At 45.9% G+C, this 24,064-nt stretch overlaps 1 protein-coding gene across 1 annotated transcript in view; it reads left to right on the top strand.

Annotated features, from left to right (window-relative positions):
* The first annotated feature begins 516 nt into the window (after positions 1-516).
* DDAH1 (dimethylarginine dimethylaminohydrolase 1) overlaps positions 517-24,064 on the top strand; it is a 46,028-nt gene continuing 22,480 nt past the window's right edge. The window contains exon 1 of the mRNA XM_072343175.1: positions 517-902. Within this exon, the coding sequence (XP_072199276.1) occupies positions 597-902 (306 nt within the window). The 5' untranslated portion in view covers positions 517-596. The remainder of the gene's footprint in view (positions 903-24,064) is intronic.

The raw sequence follows: 24,064 nt of genomic DNA, 5'->3' as shown, positions 1-24,064 counted from the left end.
TGGGCCGACGAGCGTAACACAGTGGCTACAGCTCTGAGGCCGGCTCCTTCAGCGGGAGAGCGACCCCCAGGTCCCTACGGCAAACGGCCCGCAGCCGTCGCCTCCCGGCCCCAGCGAGGCACCCGCGCAGGCGGCGTCACGAGGCACACGGAGCCTTCGAAAGTCGATGACCGCCCGTCGATGCGGTGAGGCCGGGGCCGGGCATGTGGCACCCCGAGCCCCAACGCTGCGGAACCGGAGCAGCCCCAGCACCCCACCCGGCGACGACGCCCGGGACGGAGCTTCGGCTCGCACCGAACCCCAGAGGTCCGCCGACCGAATCCTGGCGCAGCCCGCTCAAGGCTGCGAGGGTCGCGGCGCCACCGCCCACCGCCCAGGTAAGCGGCGCCCCTCGGGGGGCGGCCAATGGCGCGGCCCGGCCGCCTCCGCCAGCCAATGGGAGCGCGCTTGGCTGCGGCCCCGTGGAAATATGCCTGGTGGGGAGCCAATGGGGCGCGGCCGGGCCGCGGGCGGCGCTTTATCAGCTGCCGGGGCCGGCGGTGGTGGCAGCCGCGCGGAGCCGGGTCGCTCGGATCCTCACGCGTCCCCGCGCAGTCATGGCCGGGCTGGGCGGCGGCCCCACCGCCTTCGGGCGCTGTACGCACGCCGTGGTGCGGGCTCTGCCCGAGTCGCTGTGTCGGCAGGCGCTGCGCAGCACGGCGGGCCCCGAGGTGGACTTCGCTCGCGCGGAGCGGGAGCATCAGCTGTACGTGGGCGTGCTGCGGGGCAAGCTGGGGCTGCAGGTGCTGGAGCTGCCGGCCGACGAGAGCCTCCCCGACTGCGTCTTCGTGGAGGACGCGGCCGTAGTCTGCGAGGAGACGGCGCTGCTCACCCGCCCGGGCGCGCCCAGCCGCAGGAAGGAGGTACGGTGCGGTCGCGGTGCGCTGCGGGCGCCCGAGCCCTGCCGGGGTGCGGTGGGGTCCGCCCGTCCCTGCTGGGGCGGCACCGCGGGGCTCCTCCCAGCCTCGCCCTCCCCCGGACGCTTCGGCCCGCAGGTGCGCGGAGCGCGGCCGTGGTCAGAGCCGCGCCGCCCCTGTGCGAGCCGTGACTCATCTCGGCCCTTCGCGGCCGCGTGGGTCACCGCGAAGCCGTGTGGGGGTGTGGCGGTGCCGCCGCTCCGTTCGGCCCCGAGCTCATCTTCGTGGCGCGCTGGGCTGCGGGCGGTGCTACAGGTGCCCGAGGGCCTCACCCGTGCCCTGCCCGGGGATCTGCTCCCCTGCGCTGGACCGCGTGCCTGCAGCCCCTGCGTGGGCCCCGCGTGCTGAGCGGGCGCAGCTGCTCAGCCTGGCTCGGGTGTGCTCAGGACTTTGCATTCTGCCCACCCAGAAGGTGGTCTGGCAGGCAGTGAAGTGCCACCCATCCATTTCCTGGAGGAGCAGAGAAGAGAGTCAAGCAGCTCTCCCACTTCTAGGCTGCAGGACTGTTGTGCTGACTTCTTGCTTCCCTGCTGGCAGGTTTTGGGGTGACTCTCTTTGTCTGTCTCCATGCTTGTTCCTGGGATGCCACTGCTTTGGTTTTGTGATACACAGCCACCCACTGGCATGCCTGGGGCTGAAGGGAGGCTTCCCTGGGCCACAGTGAAGTGTGTAATGGTCTGTATGGCTCTGAGTCTTTTTGATGTAATACCCTAGTAATTCTAGTAATAAAGTTAACCTGAATTTTGTCCAGCAGTGAGTCTGAGATATTGTACAGCTCTTGCACATGTGCTCTTCCCTGTGCATACATGTGTATCTCCTGCTTCAAACACACCTGGATGCTCTTAAAGGGAACAGCACTAGAGCCAAGTGTGCATGCCATGTGCTGCTTCCAGGAGCTGTCAAGGCCCAAGGGGGCTTGTGCAGGTCCTTTGCTGTGAGTCACTGATGTCTACTGTGAGAGTCTACAGGAGAAACCTCTCTATTATTGACTGCTCCCTCTACTAACTCAGAAGTGTCCCTGTGGAGTGGTGTTGGCTCTGCCTGGGTGTGTTTGACAGCCCATAAGCATTTTGGGCAGTAAGGGGTGCTGGGTTATGTTATGCAGATGGCGGGAGGTGGAACACGTGCAACCAGAGCATCAGCAGAATGCAAGAGGCAGCATTTCTTTGTCCACTCACATTCTGCCGACACAGAGGGAATACAAAGAGACAAGATAGGACAGCAGAACTGAATGGGCTAGTGACTGCAACTTTGCTGTTTGTTGTTTGAGGTGGTGTAAGGAAATTAAATATATATTACAAGGAATAAAGTGGTGTAGGGTACACCTGTATACAGGGAATCAAGTTGTTTTCTTCTCCCTTCAATGTCACTGTCTGTTCTGGTCCAGCAGAGGTAGTGGACAAAGACAACTCAAGGCTGCAGGATTAATGGTGGGGGCAGGTGAGGGGGGGTGAGGAGAGTGTAGTGCCTGAGAGAAGGAGAAGGCTGCAGGGCCCTTGAGTGAAGCACTATTGAATGTGAGTGCTTGGTAGCATTAGCTGTCTCCTGGGGTTAACAGGAACACGCTCAGCCACACATCAGTTTTATCTGATGTAGTTATTGGTGTTGTAAAACAGTTTGTGGGTTTTTTCCTTTCTTAAAGATCAGATCATGACTTTTTTTGTTACTATGTAATTCTAGATATGTTAAATTCTTTTAAATCATAATTAGATGTTATTCCTCCAGCATCCACAAAAAAATTAAAAGGATTGTGCTGCAGGGGATGCATATGTTAACAGTTTATCATTGCATTACAGTTTATTGTCAGTTTGAGAGTAACAGAAAATCTATTCTGCTTCTGTTCTTGTTTGTTGTTTGTTTTGTTGGGTTTGGTGGGTTTTTTTTAGTTTGCTTGGCCCATCCCTGCTGGGGCTGCTACAAGATTCCTTATTGATAGCGCTAACTACTTTCATGAAGTAGCATTTCAGATGTGATATGAAATAAAGCTTGAACATAGTAGATTTATACTAGATACAGTGGAGCGGATTTATTTCTTTCCATGGGTGACTTGGCCAGGCACAGTCATAAATCAAAAGAAAAAGCTTTGAAGCATAATTTGAACCTTATTAGTTTTCTTGAATGATGGTGCGATCATTCCCATGAGCTTTCTGTGAGTTAAAGGGAAAGAAAATAAAAAATTGAACAAGCATCCTCTTAAAACTAACAATGCAGTGTAGTGCTTGTCTGAACATGTGACTAAATTATTTATAACAGTTTGTTCTCCAGGGAGCAGCACAACTACAGCAGTGCTTTATGGAGAGATGGGGAGAAGATGGCGGGCAGCAGCATGCCATGCAGATCTGGAGCTTCCCTACTGCTGAGGGAAGGCCTGGCTGATACACATGTTGAGGACTGCAGAGAAATACAGTGGGTCTATTGGGCAGCAGGCTGAATGTGAGCCTGCAGTATGTGCCCCTGTGGTAGAGATGGCCTACAGCATCCCAGGCTGTAGCAATGAGCAGAATCAGTAGGCTGAGGAAAGTGTTCTACTCTGCACTTGTTAGACAGCATTGATAGGCTGTGTCCCATTTTGGTTCCTCTTCTTAGTGTAAGAGATGGACCAACAGAGCACACTCACTGGAAAGCTGCTCAGGGGCTGAAGCACAGCCTGAGGCAACTAGACCTGCTCTACTTGGAGAAAAGGTAGTTCAGGAGGCTTAAGGGCAACCCCCCAGTATCTACATGGGTTATCAAGAACAGAGACATGGTGTTTCATTGTGTGTGGAAGGATGATGGGACAGTGAGTGTAAATTGAAGCATGAAGGTTTAATAGGATAGTGAGAAGGCTTTTTTTTTTTTTGCAGTGGGGACTGCCAAGCAGTAGAATGAGGGCCTGGAAAAGCTGCTCTGCTACCATCTATGAAGGCTTTCAAGAGCTGACTGAATAAAGCCCAGAGAAGCATGGTCTGTTCCAATAGCTGGTCCTGCTTTGAGAGTAGATTGGCCTCTGGTGTGATTGATCCACTTATAGGGAATTGTAAGGACACAGCCTCATGAAACTGATTTCTTCATGCTGCTTCTGGAGGACTCTACTGCTAACCCATCTGGCTTGGCCAGCCTGGTGTGTGTGTGTGTGCATAGGGCTGCTTTAGTGCCTTGTCACTTGCACTGTCACTGGCTGTCAGAGGGGAGGGGGATGGTTGGAATCAACATACAGTACCAGTTTCTCAAAGAGCAGTTTCTTATTCTTTTTATGTAACACAATCATAACCCATGAATACTTCAAGAGAGTGGCTGACGCATGCTTGGCTTAACCCAGTTAATATGAAGCTTGTCCGTTGAGTACATGTTCCTGCCCTGAACCTCCCACAGTGTAGGAGAGCTGCTCCAGCTGGTGCTGCAGCCAGGGAGGGCTTGCTTGTCCCTTCTTTTACCTGCATGGGCTCCAGGCTACCCTGCTGCTTCAGTGGCTTGTGTCCAGGCAGCTTGCCACCAGGCATGTGGTAGGTCAGGCTCTGTAGCCTGATCAGAGCAATGATGAAGGATGTGGGGACACTTATAGTGCATCCAAAAGACAGAAGCCTGGCTGAATATGCAGCTGGAGCAGTTCTGTTTCAGGCATATAATGCCTCCTGATAAGCTGCCTGCCAGATGTGTGAACTGAGCCGCGCTGTCTCCATCCTCACCCATTTCATGTTGCCAAAAACCATAATGCAGTATTTAAGAACCATTGCAGCTTGTTCGTTCACTGACTAAACTTCTTTCTAAGAAGGCTTGTCATCAAATTACTGTAACGCTGTCTGTAGCAGGAAAATTTCCATAGCATCTTTAATAGCTCTGACTGAGCTTCTGTGCTTTACAGATACACTATAGGTTACCCCTCCAGCACGGCTGGATTCTTCACTGGTTGTCTGCTTGGAAAAAAATCAAGCAGTCTCTGCGGCTGTTTATTCTTGCTCCAAGTTATTGTAGGGTAGGAAAAAAAAAAGAGTTCAATTCAACTTGGTCATGTTCAGTGAGTACTGGGAAACAACCCAGTATATATATGTATTTTTTTTGTTAAGTAGAAAAGTTGGTCATGCATTTCATGATTTGTTCGCAAGAAGCAGGGGCTTATTTCACAGCATTATGTTTCTGTGCCATCAACTTCTAAACTTATTTTAAAATTCATAGTTTCTGGGGAGTTTAGGATTTAGTAAAAAGATAAAAGCTCTTGAAGTAGGCCAGAGATGGATGGCTAATGTGGATAAGCCAGTGTTTTGTTTAGCTGTGTGCAGCCACCAACACGCTTGATGTTTGAGTTGAGTAACTCTAATGAAAACATTGTGATCAAGTTCCAGCACCTTTTGTCCAGGCAGTGTGTTCTCAATTGTTTGTTCTGCTGGTCTAAGTTCTTTGTGTCACCTTCTGAATGCACCAGAGTTAGATGTGTAGATGATCCCTGATCAGCACATTGCACTTACTGTTTAAGTTGTCTTAATGTGCTTGGGGTAGCACAAACAACACTTGCACCATTTCTGTGCTTATGCAGGCAGATGGAAATCCAAAAGCTCAGCAGAATAGATCCCCAATAACATGGCTTCTTTTCAGCCGCTGCATAGGCAAGGAAGTGTAGCTGCTGCAGAAATGATCGTGGTGAGCAATTCCTCCATTGGTGGTCAAGAAGGGAAATGCTCACCCAAGAGCCTCTTTTTTTTTTTCCTCAGAATACTCTCTGGGGATGACCTGTGAAGCAGCACTGCTGTAGCATGGGAGGAGGGAGAACAGTATGAGTAGCAGTTGAATATGTTTATCAAGTGCTGTCGTCTCAGCAAGCATTGGAAGAGCCTCCTGGTTGCCCCTTGAGCATCTCTGGGTTCTTCCTATGTCAGCCTGCTGAGTGGCAGGGCTTTGGTCCTGGAGCTTGAATGCTGGTGCTGGCAGGAGTGGTTCTCAGCCCAGGTGGCTGAGGCCTCTAAGAAAACAGGAAGCCTGCAGAGAAGCAGCCAGGTAGAAAAAGCTGTCAGGGGTAAGGAGTTACGTATCACTCGGGCAGGTGAGATTACATTGCTGTTGCTAAATGATAGGCATCTCCTCTGTAGAATAATTGTTAATAGAAAAGCTTAGCTCAGGAGAAGTGGATTCAAGGCTCTGCTAGCTCCTGAACTTAATTAGGCTACGGGGGATTTATTTTATAATACGTGCTAGTGCATGAGAACCTGTATCTGCTGACTAATCATTTAAAGCAGCATTTCTCTGCGCAACTGGCAAAGGCCTGTCTTACTTCCATGGAGGATTAGTGCTTTCTGATCACTAGAAAGGAAAGAGGTAAACAAAATATTTAAATAATTCATAGTTCTGTGAATTATCATAACATATGCTGGAGGTCTTGTTCATTTGCTCTGACCCCTTTGCATGCTTTTATTGTACCTAACCTGTGATGTTACTGATTAACTTTGGTGTTCTGCCTGGAAAGTTTGGTTGGCACCTCAGGAGTGCCTCTCTGCCATTGCTTGGTGCTTAAGCCAGGTGGAGAGTAAACGTTATTAGAAACCTTATGTGAAAGATGCCAAAAGAAAATTAGAAATGGTGTTCAGCATCCTTCTCTTCAGACTGTTTTTACTTGAATATCTTTCCTATTTTGCACATGGTCTTATGGCCTCTTCTTTTCACCACATTCTCATTCTAACTTCAAAACCACAGTGAAAGTGTAAGAGATGCTGTCTTTGGTTGTCACAGCTATTTTTAGGTGTACTGAAAACAAATGGAGAAGTCCCAGTCAAATGTAGGTTTTGCTGGATACCTAGGTTTTAGTTTTCTGTAGAGATATTGTATGGAGAATGTTGAGAGTAAATAATTGATAGGACCAAGTGTAATGATCTTCCTCAAAGAATATGTCACTTGGACAGGTGTGCTGGGGCCGGTGCAGCTTTCTGCTGCTTGTCATGATGCATGGAAAGCAACCATGTGGCTTGCATCAGAATTTATATCAGTGCTTTCTTCAGGATGTTTTATTAGCTTTCATGTCAGTATCTTGGTGTTAGCATGTACCTTAATTGAAAAGTAACCAGTAGAGAAGTTTTGTCTTAATCAATATTAAAAGCTCCTCTTTAATAGTACTTGAAGCAAGTTGGGGGGGGGGGGAGGGGAGGGGAAAGCCAAATATTTTGATGGTATTGGATAGACCAATGTCAGGGGCATATATAATTGAAGTCGCAGTAGATGTGTGATAGGAGTATTTCAGCCTCTTTAAGCAGTCTACTTCAAAACAAGGTTGAAATGTTTCTGTGGCCCTACCCTTCCATCTGCTTTGTGGTTGGAGCATTGCCTTATGGTTTGGGAAGATTCTGCCTTGGTCACAGAGTTCACTGCTGATGTAGCTCTGACCCTATATTAATAGGGCTGACACTGGGCAAATGATCCATGCCAAGAACTACATTCTTTCATATTCAATTTTGCTACTGTGATCACAGATTTAATGAAAATATTAGGAAGCAGCTTCTAGTCAAATCAATATAACTGGACCGTATTCATTATAATTGGTTTCTATCTATAGAACGGTAAAACAGTCTCGCAGGATGGTCTAGGAGTAACTTGACTTTCATGCTTTTCTAACAGAGGCAGCATTTAGACTTCGTTATTAAATTGCTACATCTCAGCAATAACTAAAGTGCTGACCAAAAGATTCAAAATAATTTGGCCTTTAAGTGCCTGTTTTTAATCTCCTCTGGACACCTATTATTATTTTGCAAGCCTGATGTCAGCTTTTGTACCTTTCTTAATCACTGCTCCTCTGGCTGTGATAAATAGTCCTTGGTGAGCTCATGGTTCAGTGCGAATGCTAAGTGCTTAAAGGTTCCGAATAACCTTAAGCATTTCCTTAGAAGAATGAAAAGCGCCTTTTCTGCTGTTCTGACTTAGACAGATGGCTTGGAGCTACCTCGCTGCTTCCCCAAGAGAATTCTGACCAGACTGTCAAATTGAAGCTAAATCTTTCTCTTTGGCAACCACTTCACTTAAAGCATCATAAAAACTAGTTTAACCACAGTCACCACTGGAGTTCTGCTTTGGGGGTTTAAAGGCAGGTTCATGCTATCCCCAGTGTAAGCTGCTTGATGTGTTTTTCAGTCTTGTTCTCCCTGCAGTCCCACAGCATCCCACACACCCTGCAAAGGAGGGCATTCATATGGAAGCTGCAGTGCTCTCTTACTCTTGGGAGGATGTGCCAGCGCCTCCTGAGAGTGATGAAGCGTGTAGGGGAGCTGCTGCACAGGGGCTCTGCTGCTGTCTGCTGAGATGCTGTGCTACTTAGAGTGAGTTCCCTGGCCGGGCTTCCTGGGCTACCCCAGTAGCACTGTGCCAGGACACACACACAGGAAAGAGTGCAGATCTCCATGTCTGCCTCTCATGATCTGCCTTTTGCAAATTCAGTTCCTGTTTGCTGGTAATGTGTGAAGTGCCTGGCCTGCAATTCAGGTAGATGCCTGTCATTTTGATAAAGTATAGAAACTTTTGGCCAATTGCAAAATATACTTACTGCTGATGTAGCAGCATCCATGTGGCAAAGGTAAGAAGCTCTGGTTTGGTCAAGTGGGATTTTGGGAATAACAAATTGAGCTGCCCTTTTGAAAAACAAACAACTCAGTGCTTCCAGTTGTCCTTCTTGGTGAGCTCCCTGGAGCACACAGCACATCAGTGAGCACGACTGGTCTAAACACTGACATTTTTAATTGAAATAAGCACATCTTAATTTCTACAGATATTATTACTGTTCCATTATTGCTTTTTTATTTTTTTATTTAACTGATTCTGGACACTTGGTGTGGCACTCAATCTTGGCTGCAGATGTGGCTTGCACTTGCTATTCCACTCATATGGAGTATCCAGTGAGCTTAGTGGTACAAATTAGTCTAAGGGCATGTTGTCAGTTCTCCTGTGTTGTTCAGTTTTCAGAGGATTTGTTGTCTTTGTCATAAGTCTCCTGGTGAGTAGTGCTGGATCAGAAATACAGACTGGGTTTTTAGATGTCTGATGTAAAACATGAGTCACCTGTACAAAGCAAGAATCTTCATTGCCCAGAAGCTATCCCAGAGCACAGCAATTTCTGTGTTACAGTAATTGCTTTTGGAAGGTTTGCATGTGTTAGTGCCTGCAGAGTGTGTGCTCCTATTATGAGTGATTATTATGGCTGGCAACTTCTGATCATTAATTGGTTAAGTGTTGTATTTATGTACAGAGGCACATCTCTATTTAGTCAAGTTCTATGCTGTGAGAAAGCTTCGGTCTGTTGGTCTGTGATCTGGCCAGCACTGAGCACTGGTCAGCCTTGATTCTGGGGTGAGGATAAGACCACAGCACCAGGTGACGTCTTTTCTTGCTACTTCTTTTGTAGTAGTATTAGTATTTCCTTTAAAGAAAACAAATAAAACAAATGTGGTGTTTTATGGCTGATATGTACCCAACTCGGGTCTTGTGTTCATCCAAGGCAACTGATCACAAACAAGTTAGCTGTTCTTTTACTTTTGTTACCTTGAGTCAACAGCAAAAACAGACACATACATCAAAAATAGCTTGATTGAGACTTGCAGAATTCATTTTCACTTCAGTAAAAGTCAATGCTTGGCACTGTCTTCAAAAAATAATTGTGATAATTTGTTTCTGGAAGGGTTGCATGTGTTAATAGTAAAGGAGCTGGCTCTTTACATCTGTCTCTGAATGCCAGCTGAAGTTCTCTGGCAAGATCAAATCCTCTTTCTCAGCTCAGCCCCAGATGGCCACCATAGTGAGCTGAAACAAGACCTGACCCACACTGGTTGTTAATAGCAGTGTTGTGATATTTTTCTGGATTTGTCTTTTCTCCTCTGGAAAGAAGTGTAACATGAGAGCTGTCTTTTTTTCCTCCCATGCCTAACAGACTGATCTCCCTGACCAGGAGTCCTATGTATACCTCCTTCTCTTCGCTGCTGTGTGGTTGGTGTCCTTTGTGTTGCAGTCCAGAAGTTATGGAGGTGGTCATCTCCATGCAAACCCATGTGATCAGTTAACTGGAAAAGTCAATGGTTTATAGATGGAGCCAGGCTTTGGCATGTCCAGAAATAGCAAGCTGTTTTGTTGTTTCATTTAAGTGTACTTTATAGTCTGGAATTTACTGCTAAACATTTGCCTGTTTGTAAAGGTGAGAGACATTTAGTAGTCCTACAGGATATCATTTTCCAGATAATTCAAGTGATTTGGAGAGTTTCACCTACCCAGCTGTCTGAACAAGAGATATCTCTGTGACTGAAATGGTAAGGATGATGGCTCTCAGGCATGCATTTCATGTTCTTCCAGTGATGATTGCACAGAGAAGTGAATCTGTGGCTGCTGCTAGCTTCTAGGCTTCCTTGAGGTTTAATGCTAGTTCCTGGCTCTTTAAGTCTCTAATGCAAATACTAGTGCCTATGCTCACAAAGTGTGGTAGGCAGAGCTGAAGTGAGCAGTGTTGTTGGGAGGCAAGTACAAAGTACTAATTTCTGATGGAGAAAGATATGAATTGGAGAACTACTCTTCCAGATTTCCTTGACTACAGGGTACTGCTGGAACATTCCTTCTTAGATGAGCACTGCCAAAGCCTTTTTAAAAAGTGTATACATGCAGTATTACTCAAAGTCTTGTTGTTTTATTTTTAAATGGATTTTAGATTAATTATTCACCTGGACCTGGAATGCTGTTTGAAATTCTAGCTGCCTATCTTGGAAAAACAGCGTAAGCAGAAAAGGTATGGGTGATATGGGGGCAAGAAGATCTTGATGCAGTTCAGGGTTGTGCGAAGGTAAGGCTAATTAAATAAATGCCTTTGTCTGGAAAATCTATTTTAGGCAAGAGGAGGGGAGAAATAGAAGAGCTTTGTATTGCAAATGGTACAGCAAAAATGAAATGGGAATGATAGTACAGGACTTGATGACATTCAGAGAAATACCCAGGCAGCAGGCTCCAGCAGAAGGAAGTATTTTGTCATGCAGTGCACAACTGAGCTGTCAGTTTCATTGCCAGGATGTTGTGGGGTCCAAAAGTGCAGCTGGGTGCAAGTTTACAAAAGAGATCCTTCAATAGCTGTTCAGCACTTTGATCCAGATGCAATATCTGGCTTTGGAAATGTGTACGCTGCCTCTTACAATAAGCAAGGCAAAATTATACCAAGACAAAATCACTCTATACTTGTCCTCCTTTGTTATTCTTTCCTTAAGCTGCCAGCACTGACTGCTGTTGGAGTCGGGCTACTTGGATATCCAGGTCTCTGTGACCCACTTAAGCAGCTGATGTATTATGAATAAGCTGTAATACTGATAGCTCTTTAGCAGCCTCATAATGAGTCACTCACTGTGATCCTGAAGGTCGTGAGTGGTCCAAGAGCTGCACTTGGGGAGGCTCTTCTGTGTTGTGAACATCTTGCCAGTGTTTCTGCTCTGCTAGACTGTAGAAACCTTCATTCAGGCTTAATTAGGGTGTCAGGTGGCATAGGTGGGCCATTGTAGCACCACAAATGGATGCTCTGAGGTCAGATGTTAATTTTTTTTTTTCTGCTTCCATATATCAATCCTAGCACAGAAACTAGAAAATGGAACAACTCCATTATTAAGAAAAGCAGAGATATTTTATGCCAACAGTATGAAAGATTTTTTTTTCCTCCCTCTAGCAAGTCAGATTAACCCTAAGAAACAGAGCACACTTTGTAACACAGATTTCTCATTGGGAAATGTTGTTTCTAGCTTTTCCACATCAGCTGTGAAAACATATTGCCATCCAAGCTTTGCAAAATGATTCTTAGAAAGGCCTAGCAATGAATACTTGGCATACAGAGGTTTGATGTATTGAGAGCCAGGCTTAGTGCTGTGGAAGAGTGTGTCCTTGAGGAGGTTTGGCAGAAAGGTGTTGTGGGAAGGGCAGCCTCTCGCAGCCCCTGAGGTTGACATTGTCACAGGGAAGCTGATGGCCATTGATAATCTGCCAGTTTTGACTGTGGAGATTAAGGGCTGGCTTTCCTGAATAGCCTGGTGTAGACTGAGCCTGAAAATACCAGTACTGGTGGTAAAAACAGTTATTTGGGTTTTTTTGTGTTTTTTTGTGTTGTTTTTTTTTTGTTTGTTTTCAAAGCACAAGGAGCCTTTTGGAAGAGGTGCTGTTCTTTTCTGCCCCTACACCCCTGCTTCACAGCTAATCAAATCCCTAAAAGTCTGCAAAACAGAGCTGCTGATCTTTTATCTGCACACAGCAGGCATTTTCAGGTGGGTCTGATGAGTGGCAGACTGCCAGGAGTAGCATCGGTCTTGTTATCTGAGATAAGGCCACAAGCAGCCTGAAAGCCCTTTCTGACAGCAGACCATCAGGCCTGGTGTGCATCACAGTGTCTCCAGTGCCAACTGTGAAGTGCTTTTAACAGGAGCAGGACTAGAAGTGATGCGGCTGGCAATGGGTAGTAAACATTTGTCTGTGGCCGCGTGTCCAGAAAGTCTTCCCAGTTGTGAGTCCTTTGTGCAGAAACCTGGTGTGAACCCATGACCTTCATGGCAGGCTTCAGAGACATGCTGCATGAGCCCCGGGTTTTGTGGCTTGCAACCTGACCCTGCTGGGTAGGGAGGGAGGATTCAAGCTGCATCTCCTGCTTTGGAGTTGTCTGTATTGGCTGCAGTCATGCTAGCGGTGGGCTTGTCTGACCCAGTAGCTGGAGCTGCAGCTTCCCTTCAGTCCAGATTGCCATGACACTGTTTTGTAGTTATGCAGGATGACTGATGAGGAGCAAAAGTAAATGCCAGGGAAAATAGAAGAACAGTGCTACTATCCATGCTCTAAGAGTGAGTTCCCAGTACCACTGGGGGAAGTGCTCCTGTGGCTGTCCTGCTCCCCTAGCTGTGAGCAGCTTCCATCTGGGATAAGCACATCCTCTACCTCTCTGGGCTTGCTCTTTCTTGTTATGGCTTTGATACTTCCTAGACATGACTTGATCTTTCTCATTTTTCTATACTTAAGGGAGACTCAGCACAGTTGCTTTTGAGCAGTTTTTTGAGAGCTCTATCCATGCTTGATTTCTTTTTGATTTTTTTTTTTTTTAAAGGACTAAATTCATTATTTGTAATTCTGCACCAGACTTCTGATTTTAACCTAATTCTACTTGCCTTACCATCTTTACAAGATTGCTGCACCCAACCAGAAGCTTAATGGGAGTTCTTAAATGTCTGCAAGCCCTTCTAGTGGCCATCAGTACTTGCAGAACACCTTAAGAAATGGATCTGTATTGCTCAGGGATGGAATGTAAACAAAGAGCTGTTAATAAAACAGTGTGTATGGTCTCATTGAGATTGTGTAAATACAAAGTCCTTGTCTAAAAATAGTGCCCTGTTTTGCATTCCTGAAAGCAAATTCACCCACATCGTCTCACGTGAGGTACTGTGCTGGTAACAAACCCAACTTCTTGTCTATGTGTGATATTAACATTCAAGGAGCTTTAAAAAAAAATTAAAAAAAATTAAGACTTGTCTTGTTATGCAACATAAGTGTGTAAGTAGGGAGGGCTTACCTCCTGCAAGGTGCCAGTGCTTAAGATGAAGCCTGTAGTAGCTCCCATCAGCTCAAAATGCTTAAACTCTTTCTTGCTTTGTCTGCTTACTTGCCATGTCTCTAAGCTGATCTCATAGTCATGTTTTTCTGTAGTGGAAAGTCTGATGTAATGTAGCATTTGATGAAATGACATGGTTTTAGCTTGAAAGTACTTCTTAGCCTTAGATGTTCACTAGGAGATTTTAAATTGGAGCACGCAGTGCTTGTGAGTGTGGTTAGTAATGCAATAGAACTTGCATGCATAATAATACTGTGTAGTAATATTTAATATATCCTGCAATGAGTTTTATGGACAAGCTTAATCCATGTGTACCATATACTTTTAAAGAACATTTAGTCTTTTGTCTTGCTTTCTATGTTTCTCCAGGGATGGAAAAGCCCATCTCTTTGTTGTTGATGTATAAAGCACCTGATGTGTCTCCCATGTGTGTTGTCTGCTTTTGTAATCAGTTTTCCTGTAGGCTTGTCCCTTTGTACCTAGCAGAGGACAGATGCAGTCATGTAGCTTTTGGGGGACTACACCAGAGTCTGAAGGCACTGCAGGTGAGGGGGTTGCTGCTGCTGTAAACCTCACCTTTCCTTCAGAGGGAGAACTCATCTGCGTGCTGCCAAGCATTACCTTCATCCCCACACAGGCAGTAGTGTAGGTGATAACTCATAGATGAGATCAGCAGCATGGTCTTTATTTAAAGTGTTTTAACATGCCTGAATATCTGTTCATGCCATGAAAAGCATTCTATGACCCCAGCCAAAGCCCAGAATGGGAAGGCCAGGCACAGCATCTCAGAAAGGCAGGTCCCTTTGCTTTGAACCTAAACATGATTTAGAGGCCCAACCCAGCTTTAGGAACTTGTATTGAGAATTTTTGGCTGCAGTTTCTAAACCAGTCCCTAAAACATAAGCCACCAGTGTGCTGGGAGTGCCCTTCACAAAGGCAGCCTCTCCAATGTCCAGCATGGCTTTTTTCTTGCCAGAGGTATGGGCATGTGCTTAAGCTGTCCTGATGTCCTGAAAGGTGATGCATAACATGCTGAGAGGAAATGTTCCTGAGGGCATCTCTACATGGTCTGAGTTCTGCATTTCCAGGAAGGCTTTTTCTGAAACTGATCAGTTGGTGGGAACTGTATTGACCCAGCAGAGATGCTTAGAAAGATGCTCCCTGAGGTGCAGGTGTGGGCTGTAACAGTCTGCAAGTATTTGAAATATTTACTGAGCCATTAGTTGCACAGAAACAGCCTTGTCCAAGTGCAGTGCAGTCTTGCACTGTAATTCAGAGAGTCTGAAAAATCTGAAAACTGGCTTCTTCATTCCCTCGTGTGTTGCACTTTAGGAATGTGCATGAAAGATCTCTAGGTCTTGCTTGGTGCACCTACACAGTTCTCACCAACTAGCTCATCTTGATTGAGGTGTTTATTGGATGCACCACAGGGCTCATGAAAACCCACTTCATTGTGCTGGGAGAATCGGAGTTATTTGTTCTTTCCATAACAGTCCTGTCTGTGGACTAAACTGCCCAGACATCCCACTGTGGTGGTGTCTGACCAAGGTGTTTTCTGGGAAGCAAATTTCCTGGTGATACATACAGCACCATAGCTTCCAACTCAGCTCATCTCAGTGGAAGCCACCTCAACAGACACTGCAGCAGAGAGAAGAGCTGAGTTATTTTAAAATTCTAAAAATTAAAACTTTTCTTTGCTTGCATTCCTGGGTCTTGGCCTGAAGGAGGAATGGGAGTGCCAAAATACCACGAGAGTGTCTGTTGTTGCAGTATGTCTGGCCGAACCAGAAGCAGGAAATTCTTGTGAGAGCCTGTCTCTTGAGATTGCCAGCCAACTCCAAGGCTGGCCTGGTTCTTGTTGCTAGTGCAAGTGGTGAGATGGGGATGCAGCTAAGGGAAATATCTAAAGATGAGTAAAATAATTAGACAGTAAGGTGTATGTACATGGGGGAAGGCAGTGGTTTCTTTACGTTGAATGTAAAAGCAACAGAATGAATACACAAAGCGAACTTGCATTGTATTCCTTCTTCTAGTGAAGGAGGACAAGAAGGAAGCTCCCTGTGCTGGAGCTGGACTGCCTTTGTTGTGCTTTGGGGTCTCCCCATGGTTTAAAGGAGGCCAAACCCAGCCCCCTGGTTTGTAACGCTCTTTCCTAAACTTGCCGGTTAGGAATTTTTCCTTAACCTGAGCTAGAGTCTACTCTGAAACTTTCCATTTTGTCTTGTGCAGAGCTGCCTGGGCAAAAGCAGAGATGCCCACACTGGAGGCAGGGAGCCGAGCATTAACCCCTGTTCAGCAGACTTGTTCCACCTTGGCTCTGTTTCAAGACAGTTTTAAAAGCCATATCCAGTCTGTGCTGCTGTTTCCAGCATTATTGCTCCTGATGGAGCTGTAACAGTGGGGAACTTTAAAGGAAAAGGACATAATGGAAACTGATTAGAAAAATGGGGGAAGTCTCGGGGTACAATAATGCCTTGCCGAAAGAAGGGAAAAGGGTGAGAGGGAGGCCTTAAAAGGCATGCATTCTGTCACAGCAGGGCAGGAAGTAGCTTTGGGAGAGTTTTTCTTTGGTCCATTCATAACTCGGTTTGTACCTCATTAACTTTCTGTTAGTGCTTTTTTTTTTTTTTTTCCTCCTGAAATCCGGGGTAGTTTATTCCCACTGAAGTCAATGTGAAGAGTCATTCAGCACCAAGTGCAATCTCTCTTGCAGATTAAACAGGAGAAGCTCCTGGTATTGCTCTCATCCAGAAGAGGTGAGAAGCATGTTGAGGGTGTGCTGAGGAAGCGTGCTTTATTTATTCCATTTCCATGAAGCTACAGTGAGCTTCCTGGAGGTGCTTTTCTAAGGCTTTTGCACCTTTTTCTTTTAATACACTGAATGTACAGTGATAACCTATGTGAGACCAGCTGCAGCCTTGCTGCTGGCTACACTGAGCCTGTTGAATTGTTTGAAAGAACTCGTATATGACAGAGTCTCTGTAAAACCTGTATTGATTAAAACTTGCCCAGTTGCTTAAGATCTTAAAGATTTTTATTTTTTTCCTCTTTCAGCTATTCCCCCGCTTACCTCATGAATTTATTTTGCTAACTTGTTCTGCTGTGTTAAAATTAGATTCCAGGTATTTTAAACTGTGCTTCCTTATATCCTTTAGGAAAGACAGATGGGGTTTTGTCTTGCTGATGAAGCCTAATTTGGATGACTTTACTCATCAAGCCCATTTAATTAAGGATTCATTATATTGTATGTAGTCCAACAGTGAAAATGCAAAGGTATCCCCTGGGCTGCCAGCTGCCAAAAGAGGGGGCTTAGCTATGGCAGATGGGGTAGGATGATATGGAATGAAAATGTGGCAGGCAAGACCCCAGTTCGATACTGGGGGAAAATGAGAGGGATAACAAGGGACTAGAATGGGCTGTGTGTTCGGGGTGTCCAGAACAGGGAAGGTGTGTCTGTGGGTAAGGTCTGTGAAGCAATACATCAGCTCTGAGGTGGTAGTGCTGGTCTTATCTGCCACAGGGTGTCAAGGTTCTGTGAAAGGATGGACGGCACCAAGCCATGGCAGTAGATACCTCCAGTCCAGGGCTGGAGGAAACTCTCAGAAATCCAGGAGGATTAAAATGAGCAGATATAGTTTGGATGCTGTTGAATGTTGTCCAGAGTGGACATTTCTATTAAATTGCATTAAGGAACTTTTACTTACCTCCTATGGAATGTAATGTCACAGTGAAATAAGCTGAAAAATAAAATGCCTTATGTACTTACTCTGTTGCTGAACATCCACTGGAGAAAGTGGCTCAGTTTGCACATAGTTACGTTAAAGAAAACACTTTCAGAGACCACCCAAAAAACTCTAGTGCTGGGACCCTTGGTGGTGGTCAGCCCAAGGGTGGATAATCTCTGTGAGATTGCCTCATGTCACACAGCAGTGCCACTGGAGCATCCAACTGACCAGGCTGTAGTTCTGACTACTGTTTCATGACAGAGATTGAGAGCTGTGTATTGATTTATTTTAAAACATTTTTATTATTATTATTACTTTTGCTTGAAACAAGGGAATAGATTTGGTGGATTTTGCTTGTATTTGTGGGAAGAGAGGAGATAAAGTCTTGAGGCAAATCTCATGAGCCCAGAAAACATTCCAGGCTAAATTTGAAAAGTGTTTTTGCACTCTTTCTGAAGTGCTTGTTTATCATGTTTGCTCTGATTGAAAGAGGTTATCTTAAATGAACAAATAAACCATCAGAAAATCTAGCATCTCTGCTTGGAGCTGCTAGGAGCCTGCTGAAAGTCAGTAATTGCTTTATTTCTGGTCTGAGTTTTGTTCTGTTTTTGCTTCATTGGGTAGTTTTCTGTTTGCAGAGCAATGAAGCAGTGAGCGTGGATCTTTCTCCAGTGTGAGCTGTGTCTCTCATTTGGTCTTCTATGGCTGAGATGCACTCTACGTGGTGCTGGCTCTCAGATGTGACCAGACTCCCTTCGTGCAGAGATGTGTGCTCATGGTGCATAACGAAGCCCTGTGTCATGCGGGGTGTGGGGGGGAGGAGGAGTTGAGTACTTCTGTGAGAGCACTTGAAAGTTGTTGTCCATGTGTCCAGTATTTGTTGATGCCACTCTAGATTTCCGCTGTGAGCAGGAAGAGGGATGTAATTAAATCTTGGTCCTGCAATCTGAGACTCTCCACCAGGAACTCTGTCAGAGCTCCTCTCTTTCCTTTCCATGTTTATGTGGTATACTGGTACATGAGAACTGTTAGGTGGGTCTGTCTGGCTCTACCTTTGACCTGAAGGTGGCTGCAGCTGCACCATGGGCACTGTGTGCCAGTGCTTGCATCTGAGTGCACTCACAGCTGGAAGCACTACAAGGCCTGATTCTGCTGTCCTGTCATGTTAGCAGCATTCCTTGGAAATAATCCCATGTGCTTTACGAAGTCTGAGTTCTCTTTGCAGGAAAGCTTATTGTACTGAGACTCATGTTATAAATCCTCCAAGTAGTGCACTGGAATGAGGTATATTTCAGATCTAATTTGACTCCTGTTGTCCAAGGTATAGTGCAGTTCTGTCTGGTTTCTCTGACTGAGCTGAAGACATACACAGCTTCTTCAGGGGCCTTAGGATCTTGGAACTGCTGGTGGATGCAAATGTACAATATTCTGTGCTACCTTTAGCTTGCAGCAGTGAGCACGTGGGTCCCATTGTCATCACTCATCTGCTGCTGGTGCCTTGGGTGCAGTACTGCATCCTGCAGAGCATCTCTGCTAACACAATTCTGCTCTGCTTGGGACACCTTCAGACAGACCTGCCTTGCTGCTGGTGGTGTGAAGTTGCTAATGCAGGAAATGCTAGTATTGATGGGATTTCCCTTAGATCGCAAAGTTTTGCTGACCATGCATATCCTCAATTGAAAGGAAAGCGTTTTGTATGTATGTATATGAATATATGCTTAATACGTAACTATGTTATAAGTTACTTATAAAATTTATAAAAGCCACTAGCTCATTGAGAATGATGCTGCATTTTCTGTTTTATTATTATTCTTATTGCAGGGAACAGCTTTTGCTCACTAATTTCTGCTGAGGGCTGAGTTCATCCCTGAGAAAGATTTCCAGTCTTGGTGTAGCCAGGTTGAAATGTGGGCCCCCAAAGGCAGGAAGGAGAGTGCCCTAAATCACGACACCACTGAGCTCTGAACAGCACCATGTGTTTGCTGCCCACCTTTCTCTTTCATCCTTCTCCCTGACTCCATTCCAGGACATCTTGAGGAAAAAGGAAAGGCAGTTTCCTTTAGAACTGGCTGTTTTTCTTCTTCTCATAGACCATTCTGCACCTCCCCCCCTACTCTTAAGTTAAATGGGAAAACATAAGGTATGCAGTATTCCTGCTGCAGAGTTAAATATTGATGAAGATTAAGATGCATTAAATGACTGAGGAAATTCATGGGACAGGAAGAAAAATAAACAAAGCTCAGAAAATTAAAAAATGTTCAAGTACATGAATAGCTCTTTATCTTTCCACCTTCCTGCATGGCTTCCAATGAAATGTTTCAGCATCTTGCTGCAAACATTCCAGTTTCAGCGAGCTGGGGACAAGGAAGTGCTGTACAGCCATAGCTATGGGGGGAAAATGTTCTGCACTGTGTTGCTCTTGGACTTCCTTGGAGTGTTTTTGTTCCAGATGTTAAACTGTTATTTTTTCAGAAGCCTTGCAGAGTTGCCAGGACATTAGATTTTTCGAAGGATTTTCCGAACCCCAGCTGATTATCACAACATGCAAGAATGCAAGCTCAGTCCGGGCTTTGCAGTGCTCCAACAGCTGTAGAAAATCTGGGGGAAGGTGTGGGTTCATGGTACCATCACCCACTGCCTTTGTACGGTCTGAGCAGAGTGCACCGGTCCTGATCTGCTGCCTCCTGCAGTACGGGGTCTCATGTCAGTGACATGCTTCATCGCATCTTCCCCAGCTGCAGCCCTGCTAGGTTGAAAAGTTACATCCCTCTGTGTCCCTTCCTGCAGAGATTCACCTGCTTCCAGGCAAACTCAGTGCTTGGTTTCCAGGTGCAGCTGTGCACTGTTGAGCACATGATGATGCTGGCTGTGCAGGCAGAGATCACACACTGCCACTCCTGGCCGTAGTGCCTGGCTCTCCTGCAGCCCCACTGCTTGTGTTGCTTTTTAGCCCTGCGATCCAGTCCTGTGGAAGCAGATGGAAAAACCTCCTGGACTCTGATTTTTCTATAGTGTGTTGCCTCGCTCAGAGGCAGTGGGAAACTTTGATACGGAGCAAAAAAATTATAAGCCCTTTCTGTTTTGTACCTGCTCCTCTCTTCAATCTGCCCTATTTTCATCCGCACAGAAGCTGTGGTGCTTCTATGCTTAATGCACCTCCCTAATGCTTTGCTGCACCCCCCTGCTGCCTTTTCCTTGCTCTGCAGGGCTGTCAGCCTCACAGGCGGAAGCCTGCAACTACCCCACTGTTAAGGCAGCATGGAGCAGTGTGCTCACATTCCTTCCCCTGACCACAGCTCTCCTTCTAGAGTTCTGCCAACCAGCCTGGGCGCTCTGCTCTCTTGTGCCAAAGAAAGCCACTTATTTCGCCAAGCACATCTGCTTTACCTGGAAGAGGTCTGCTGGAGGCAGCCGCCTACAGCGTGAGGGCCCTAGGTGGGTAGTAAGCAGGCTGCTGGGCTGCTGCCAGAGTCTGTCTGGAGGGACTGTCACACTCAGACCAAGCCAAGGGCTGGTGTAGAAATGTCTTCTTCACTCACTGATCGTGGCTGGAGCAGAAAGGGAAAGGGTCAATGTGTTCCATGCTCTTGTGGCATGGAAGTAATCCTAACAGCACTTCTCCTGTTTTGTTTGCTCTTGATAGGATTTTGTAAAGTCTTTGTTTGTGTCTATTTTTCTGTGTTATGATGCCCAGGTGGAGTGCACAAGGAAAACTCTTGCAAAGCAAGGTATGAGGCATGGAGTGAAACTGTACAGCAAAGGCAGAAATCTGGCTGTAGAAATGCTAATAACCTTGCTTTTATAGCAGCAGCAGTCCTTACCAGGAAGTGGGCCTGATCCTCATCATGCTTTTGTGGGCAGTGAAGCAAACATAGCCATGCCTCAGTACGCCCTGTCCGCCTCGTGCTGCTCCCAAGGGGTTGTGTAGCAGTTTAAGGAGGTGAGAGGATGGTCAGTCAGCCCTGCAGCAGGACCTGGAATAAATGACCCAATTGGTGTCCTCAAGGCTCTTCTCTTCCTGTTTCAGAGCAATGGGAACGGAAATGGCAGTTCCTATTTACATGAACAGATGGACTTTAGCGGCTCTCTTTGAAAGGTACCATTATTCTAATTAAGTGAAAATAACTGCAGAAAAGTATCAGTTATCATAAAATCAGGATGCTACAGTTCAATTGTATTTCCAGACTCTGATGAGCTGCTGGAATGTGTGCTGTTTAACTTTCCTCTATGATATAATAGTTTAAAAGAGATCAGGGTACACTTTACCATAGTGTCTAGCAATGTGCGTTTATTCAGATTTTTGGCAGGCAGTTCTGCACACTCTTGCTAAAACTGTGAATCATCCATTGTTGGCCGATTGCACGCTAGTTGCTAAGAGATCTGTCAAGTGCATACTGAGGCTTAATTCTACATTTGCTCTAAGAAGAGCTAAATGTATTAAATTGGAACATGTCACATCCTTCCTAAACAAGTAATTAAGGCAGGGCTACGAGCCTGTCTGATGGAGAGAAGAGAAGGAGCTGGGAACAGCTGGAAGATTTAACTCGAGCTGAGGTTGGCCTCTTCTGTCGGAGAGTGCTGGGTTTGCCGCGTATTGGATTTTAACATCTTGATGCAGAGTGGAAATAGGGAGATGTTTAAAAAAAGCCAGTTTTGCAAAAGGGCTTGTTTTTCAGTGTCCTTACATAAACCTCTTAAAATGATCTAATGCTATTTCACAAAGTGTAATTTTCAGTAATGGAAAGACAATACGTCAGTGTTTCCCAGGCTGCCTTGCCCCCCCCCCCTCCAGAGTGAACTCTGAGTTCAGCTGCTCCTCCTGCTTCCAGGTCTCACCATGCAGTGTCCCTGGGTGCCAGCAGAAGTGCCAGGTAAGTGGTGTGTGGCATGTCTGTAAGCACCTTGTCTTGCCCATGTAAACTCAGGGAGCCCTTTTACTGTCCACAAAGAGAAAATTGATCCCCTCGGCAGTAAACCTAGCACTTTGTCAGTTTCTCTGAGCATATGTCTGCACGTGTGTGGCAACAACTTAAAAAGATGTAAAAGAAATTGGGATGCTCAGACTCTAAATCACATAATTGGCACCATCATTTGCCATCAATGAAGGAACACCTCAGTTCCTCACCGGGCTGCTCCCTCCCTGCTGCTTGCTGAACGGTAAGTGGAGCCATCTGGCTGTGGGTTGGCTGCTCCTGCTGCACAGTGGGCTCCTGGCTCCAGCCCCTGGCCAGCATCCCTTGTGGGCCGGGCTGCCTGCTGCAAGTTATCTCAATGCTGAATCGCCTTCCTTCTCTAAGTGAGAAAGCCAACCATGCCTCAACCACTGCTACTCCTCTTTGTTCCTCTTATAGATACTTCATTTTTCAAACCTTTTTATTGAATTTCTCTTCCTTGTGTAGGGCTTTGCAAGCGCCATTGAGACCTTCTTTTTGTCCTACAGCTGGTCAGTAAAATAGATTGAGCCCTGAGAATCCTGCTCTGAGTGAAGTTTTGGAAGTGATGCCCTCCTGCCTGTGGTTGCTCTGTGAGCTCTTGGCACTGGCTGGCCACCCTCCATGCACAGGGACATAGTTCCAGCACACAGCAATAGCATGGCAGGCACAGTGCTGGCTGGGTTCCCCCAGTCCCATGCAGTACTCCCTGCCCACCCAGCTGAACATTCTCTGTGTTACAGCTGGAATGTAAGCTGCTATCCATGATGCAGTTGAATACTTTAGCAGCTTTTTCCCAAATACAGAGCAAAAGAATGTCTTTTGTTCTTTGTTGTAGTGAAAATTGAAAATGTCACCCTTTCCAGCTAGTAATGTGTTAGCATCGCTGATGCTGTTCATGTTGTTCCTTAGACAGAGAAACCAAGCAGAATAAAATGTCCTTCTGTATCTTGATTCTGTTGTCCAGAGACTTTCACTAGCTCCTTTTGCTTTTACAGTTTCCTTTTGTTTCTGATATGTTGCACTAAAATGTGCTTTGTGGAGTTATTTTGGCTTTCGTATGCAACTTTAATTTCTTCTCTACACTTAATATAATTATCTGTTATAATTGCTTCTTAAAAGAAGCCTGGGAAGGAAGTCTTTACTCAGGAAGTGTAGAGATAGGACAAAGGGTAATGGTTTTAAAGTAAAGAGGGGAGTTTTAGATAAGATGTTAGGACCAAATTCTTCACTATGAGCATGGTGAGGCACTGGTGTATCCCAGAGGAAGTGCAGATGCCCCCTCCCTGGAGTCACTCAAGGTCAGGATGGATGGGGCTGTAGGTGACCTGGGCTAGTGGGAGGTATCCCTGCCCAGGGTAGGGCTTGGAGCCAGGTAGTCCTTAAGATCCTTCCCAACTTAAGCCATTCTGTAATTCTGTGGTGTTCTTTCTGACATGTGAATGCAGCATTTCTGGATGTTTAGTGACATTTTTGTGGAACTTCACCTGGACACCACTAATTTCTAGCTTGTAAATTCACCTCTTAATGATCTGGCATATAGTGATTTCAGCTTTGAGAAAATAGTGCTTGTGAAAATTACTAATTCTGTGTCTTCATTATGTAACTGATTTTGCTTATTAAGGACATCTTTCTGGTCTATTAAATCTGTCAGTTGCTTAGTGAATTTTGCTTCATTGCTTTACGTGTAACTGCAAGAGCATAGAGAATTATCTGTCTTCTGAACAAGATAATATGCATTTATAAATTAGTATCTGCAAAATGTGCACTAGGTTTTCCAGGAGCATCATCTTCCTGGTTGCTGCAGTGAGTGGTCACTGACAGAGAAGCTGTGTTTTTCCCCCTAGGCTGAAGTGAGTATTGAAAACATCTGGTGCGTGATGCAGCCTTGCTTGCTGCCTT

This window comes from Excalfactoria chinensis, chromosome 8, assembly GCF_039878825.1.
Source record: "Excalfactoria chinensis isolate bCotChi1 chromosome 8, bCotChi1.hap2, whole genome shotgun sequence".
Classification (NCBI taxonomy): Eukaryota; Metazoa; Chordata; class Aves; order Galliformes; family Phasianidae; genus Excalfactoria; species Excalfactoria chinensis.
Note: the sequence above shows the minus strand (reverse complement) of the source record. Positions and strands in the feature narration are given on the sequence as shown.